We start from the raw sequence: 5603 nt of genomic DNA, 5'->3' as shown, positions 1-5603 counted from the left end.
CATTTTGGGCTAAAAGTGTGTTGTAACGCAAGCGTTACTGAACATGTACCGAGTAAAATATTACTGAAAATTGATTAGTAATGCCTTACACTACTGCGTTACAGCAAAAAGTAATCCGTTACTGTAAAGCATTACTTTTGTAATGCGTTACTCCCAACACTGGTGGTTAGTTAGTCTGTTTTGATGGTTTTAGAGTCTACTTCCCCTACTACCAAGGCAACTTCCTAACCGAAGCGGCAATGAACAATCACAATGCAGAAAGCGGGGCATAAAATTACATAGCACACAAAAATACTTAGTTTATTGATTATGTTCATGATTTATTCATATATTCAATAAAACTGGACTATTTTGCACTACTAAAATAATTATATTTAAAAAGAAAAGTAAATAGAAAAAGTACATGTAAATAGATAGAATGGAAGAATACAAAGAAACATATCTTAGCAATTGTCATATTAATAAAATAATAATAATTATAAATGAATAAAAATAATGATAAAATAAAAAAAATAAAAAGAATATCTAATAAAAAAATGGTAAAAGTACAAAAAATGGCATGAATTGATTGCACACATGTGAAATGAGGTGTGTGTGTTATCTAAAAAATATTACACTTATATAATATAAAATGTATTTATTTTTTACTTTTTTTATCATCATACATTGTACTGTGCAATCCATTCTGGGATTGCCTTTACTGTAACGGATACTTGCAGTGATGCCTTATTTTATTTTTTATTTCTTTAATTTATTATTATTAATATTATGCATTTATTTTATTTTTGGCAAAATCACAGCTTATTACGTTTTGGAACAGAGCTGATTTTTCACTTGCAAAAGCATTCATAGATACACATACATGTAATGAATATTGTTTCTCTGAGTGTTAAAGGTCACCTCAGTGCCTAGCTGAACGTATGTCCTCTTTTTCTTTTTGAAACGGGCAACCATGCTTGGTAAGTGAGTAACATCTTAAGTCATGTGACTGTGTTCTGTTTTAGACTGCCATGCATCTCCAGATGCCCCAGACCAGAGGAAGATCTAGTCGTGCAGCTGAACCTGAAACAGTGTTTGATGAGACAGGACTACAGGTGGGACGCAGATCTGGATGTCTGCCGCGAGCCTGATGACTCTCCTTCAGTCTAAAGATGCATTAACCTGCATGCTTTTCGTTCCTCTGTCTTTCTTGTTCCGCCTCATCTGTGTCTGATGTCTGGAGGTTTTTTTGTTAACTCTTTGTCTTGTGTTTCTAACCTGTTTTCTTTTAAAGCTTTGTTTTGTGTCACGTCTTGTTTTTTGTGCATTAAAGTCTTTGCTTTCTTTTAACTGTAGAATATAATATGTCTTCATGGTTAATCTCTGTTGGTTGATTGAAGTTTTGTTCTTCTGTAGTGTCTTAGCTTGTTGAGTGTTTCTCTCTTTGTAGTTCAACTTGCAAACCTAACTTCTGAAGTTAATTGTTAATTTGCAAGATATTTTTCAGTGGAACATTACATAATCTGAAAGTGTTTTTTTCTGGTACTATTGCAATTTCTTTATAAATGACTAACTTGCAATACATAACCTTCTCTGTTTTAGTTTGATCACTGCCCTCAAAGGAGTGAATGCTAAACACGCACACAGACTTTCAGACAGTTGATACAGAGCAAACACAAGGCGGCTATACCAAACACAAAGAAGCAGAGGAAATAATAGACCTACACAGCTAAACATTACTCAAATACTTCAGCCGGCCTACTTTTCACATCACACGAAGAAGTGCTTAACCTTTTTGTGACCTGAGCTCACTCCTAGTACAATCTTTATGGGGATACTGTAAGTTTGAGAATCACAATGTAAAGACTCAAACCTTAAACTACACTTTTGTTGACTAAAGCATTGCTCCTAAAGCACTAACACTGCAGAAATAGGACTTTACATCAAGAGAAAATGTAAATTAAATGTAAAAAATATGGTTATTTGGCATCACTTAAACCCAGTGTAAGTGTATTTTATTTATATTAAAATGTATTGCTAGATAAAGTTACAATGTAGATTTAATTGCTTCTTTTTTTTTAATTAATTTTTTTTTATATAATATATATTATTATTATTATTATATCATTTATTTTTTATATTTTTGTAAATCCATTTATTAAATATAATTGTGAATGGTAAAAAAAAAAAAGACAGATCTAATCCATTACCTTATTAATAAAATTATTTAAAAAATAATATTTATTAATTAAATGTATGTAATACATTTATTTTTTTATTATAATGATAATAATAATAACATAGTGGCATAAATGGATGGCAAACACATAAATGAAATGAGGCATTTGAAAACTTTTTTTAATGATTATTCAGGTAATTCTCACAAAATTTAGCAATTTTTGCAGTACACTATAATTTCCATTCAATGCCCCATATCACATCTGTCAAACGGAAGAATATAGGGTATCTATAGCAAATTTGTAATTTCTCATTTAAAGCAACCCTGCAGGATCTGTTTGTTTCTGTTGGATTTAATAATGGGTGAAATGAAAATCTGTTAATGCTGGACAACTCTGAATATTTTGACAGCCGTTCCGCTCTCCTTTAAATTAATGTTGATCGATAAGATGAGAAATGTCTTGCAGTCCTCCGTCTCCTTCTGTGACTGTAGAGGAAAATCTCAGGTTAGAGAGCTATGGCTCTGGCTCATGGCGAGTCTTCAGGGCATGTCAGCACATGCTCGTGGCAGTTCCTAAATCGCACATTCAAATACCTGTCAGTCAGTGTTTCTACATCATGCCTGAGGGATTCTGGGACGGTTTGGTGTCAGTAAGCCATTTCGCCACGCTCACAATGCAGGATTAGATGGGTGTTAGCAGGAGCATGGAGGCTATGTACAAGCAGAGAAGTTTGGATAGTGAAACTTTTTATCTACACATTGTATTCTGGGATCTATCTTTGAGATTAGTTAATAGGGGTTATGTGCAACAGACTTCCGTATTCTGTTAACCGGGTCTCGTCGCTTCCGGTTCAAGCGTTTTGCATATGTTTAGTTAAATATGAACCCGTTTTACTCAAGATGCCTTCAAAGTAGATACCAAAGATTATCATAGCCAATGTCCATCACATATGCGGACTGATATCTAAAAGTTTTTCACATTTAGATATAAAAATTTAATAAAACGTCAACAATAAAAACAGCTAGCTAGTTTAACTGATTATCTTAAAAGTCCATAGATATCGCTATTATTTAATACGGCTGTTAACACGTTCTCCGACAAGCGGAAGCAATGAGACCTGTTTTCCGGGTTTGGTCAGGTGATGTTCGACATATACCCTATTTTACACTATTGCTTTTCTCTTACCAACTGTACATCATAGTCTTTGTCATCACACGCCTAACGCTGTTGATTAAATCCATGTCATGTTTTATAGGGATTTGAGGACCTATGCAAAGCATTTCTGTAGAATTGATCGTAAGACAGAGAGATCTAATCTTTGCTTTCAATTTTCCTTTCAGGAATATATCTTCCATCTGGAGCCCGGCAAGGAGGATTCTGGGAAGGGAAAGTGCCCATATGATCCAAAACTGAACAGTGTCTCAGCTTTGATTAGTAAGTCCCTTCAGCAATTCCATTCAAAACTGTGGAAACCTATTTCCACTTCGATGAAGAGTTGGGTGTTGAATGTGCCACATTGTGCATTCTTTTGTGCTTGTCCTACTAAAAAAAAAAAAAAAAAAGGCACTGCTTATGCTTGTGAGCATTCACTTTCGTGACTATTCAAAGTCGCTTTAGAAGACTTATTGCCCAAAAAAGTGACAGGCTTTTCCTGCAAGCATGAAGCAACTTGGTATTTTCTCTTGAGATGGTCATTTCTTTACTTACACTAAAAAATGCTGGGTTAAATATAACCCAGCGCTGGGTTAAAAAGGGACAAACCCAGCTATTAGGTTGTTTTGACCCAGCGGTTGGGTTCAAAACAACCCAACCGCTGGGTCAAAACAACCCAATAGCTGGGTTTGTCCTTTTTTAACCCAGCATTTTTTAGAGTGTAGTGACAGTTCAATTGAATTAAATGGAGAAATCGCTGCATTATTGTTTGTGTTTTACTGGAAAAGTCCAAACCATGATTTCTGAGTAACTCTTAATGGAGAATTCAGATGGCAGTGTTGTGTTTTAACAAGTCCTCTAATGATGCTTCTCACTGTGAGTCTTCATGCACTAGCAAACTCAATGGTTTACTGATAATTTGTAACGGGTCGTTTCAGAATAGTGCTTGAGGGGAAAAGCTTTTCACATTTAGATAGGCTAACTATGGTCCATATTGTAATGTTGAGGAAGAGATGGCCTTGCTAATTTATTAGGCTCATTGTAGCTATATTAGGTCTGAAACAAAAGGAGTTTCAATTGGAATAGGGCTGCATCGAAATAAAACCAAAATTGTGATACTGCTTAGTGTGATTATCAAATTACAAAGGCTGCGGTTTAATTAAATAAATATATATTCTGTGTGTTTCAGAGTGAAGCGATTCTTTTACATGTGAGCAAGTCGTGATCCAGTGTTTTTAGTGTCTCAGACTGACTTGATTAAACTCCATTTCTGAAAACGCTGGGATTTTGGCTCACTTGTGTAGTTAACCCTCATCCGTCCCTCCCGAACCTATAACAAAAGTGTCCCTCGTGGGTCAAAATGACCCGAAGGCCAAAAATGACACTCATTTTATTTTTGGTCCAGAAAGCTTATATTGGAACATTTAATACAAAAAAAATATATGTAGGTTTTTCTATTATTTTTGGGTGATTTTTATCATATTTACCTTTTATTCTGGATATTTTTAAGAAAACATAAGCAAATAAGCAGTTTTTGTACATTATTTCACCAAAAAAAACCAAAGAAAGACCTGTCATCAGTCCTGTTTCATCAAAAACCAACAGATGGCCTTGGAATTGAGTCACTGAGTGTCTCTGATGCCATCTGGTGGGGAAAAATTACATAAAATAGCATTTTATGCTTACAGCCACTAGAGGGGCCTATAGAACCCTATGGAAATTTTTAAATGAGCAAAACAAGTGAAACATGAGAAATGTCTTCAATTTGGTTGTTTATGGATTAAAATATATATTGAAACATTACAAAATCCAAATTTTGTAAAAAAAAAAAAAATAATAAATAAAAAAATCTAACTAAATTATAACCTAAACATATGCATATTCATACAATCACCACATCACTCAAACCTAACTGTTAAGTCAAAAAAATGGAAAAATGACAGTCATATCCCAGCAGAAACATGAAAAATATTACAATGTGTTCTATGAGCGTGTGTGTACCATGTGTGTGTTTGTGCATGTGTGTGTGCGTGTGTGTGTTTGTGGAGTTTTTTCTGCATTGGGGATATTCTGTAGTCTCAGCCCTTCGTTTGGGTATAAATCTTTACTGCATTGTCTCAGATATTGTATATATAAAAAAAATCAAATGTAATGAAAAATGCAGTTTTCTCGTAAATTCCATTCATTCCTATGCGGGTCAAAATGACCCGCGAGGGACACTTTGTTACTTTTTTTATTGCACCCATTTAAACTCGAATCCACTCAAAAAAAAAAAAAGGGTATTCCCAGGGC

General features: G+C 34.3%; 1 protein-coding gene across 2 annotated transcripts in view; it reads left to right on the top strand.

The window, feature by feature from the left end:
• sema3fb (sema domain, immunoglobulin domain (Ig), short basic domain, secreted, (semaphorin) 3Fb) overlaps nucleotides 1-5603 on the top strand; it is a 73003-nt gene that overhangs the window by 52702 nt on the left and 14698 nt on the right. The window contains exons 6-7 of one of the 2 annotated variants that reach the window (XM_016482751.1): nucleotides 1005-1094; nucleotides 3500-3593. In XM_016482751.1, the coding sequence (XP_016338237.1) occupies nucleotides 1005-1094; nucleotides 3500-3593 (184 nt within the window). The remainder of the gene's footprint in view (nucleotides 1-1004; nucleotides 1095-3499; nucleotides 3594-5603) is intronic. The other variant, XM_016482753.1, reaches the window with a different exon arrangement.

This window comes from Sinocyclocheilus anshuiensis, unplaced genomic scaffold (assembly GCF_001515605.1).
Source record: "Sinocyclocheilus anshuiensis isolate Anshui unplaced genomic scaffold, SAMN03320099.WGS_v1.1 scaffold465, whole genome shotgun sequence".
Classification (NCBI taxonomy): Eukaryota; Metazoa; Chordata; class Actinopteri; order Cypriniformes; family Cyprinidae; genus Sinocyclocheilus; species Sinocyclocheilus anshuiensis.
This window is presented reverse-complemented; position numbering and strand designations above follow the sequence as displayed.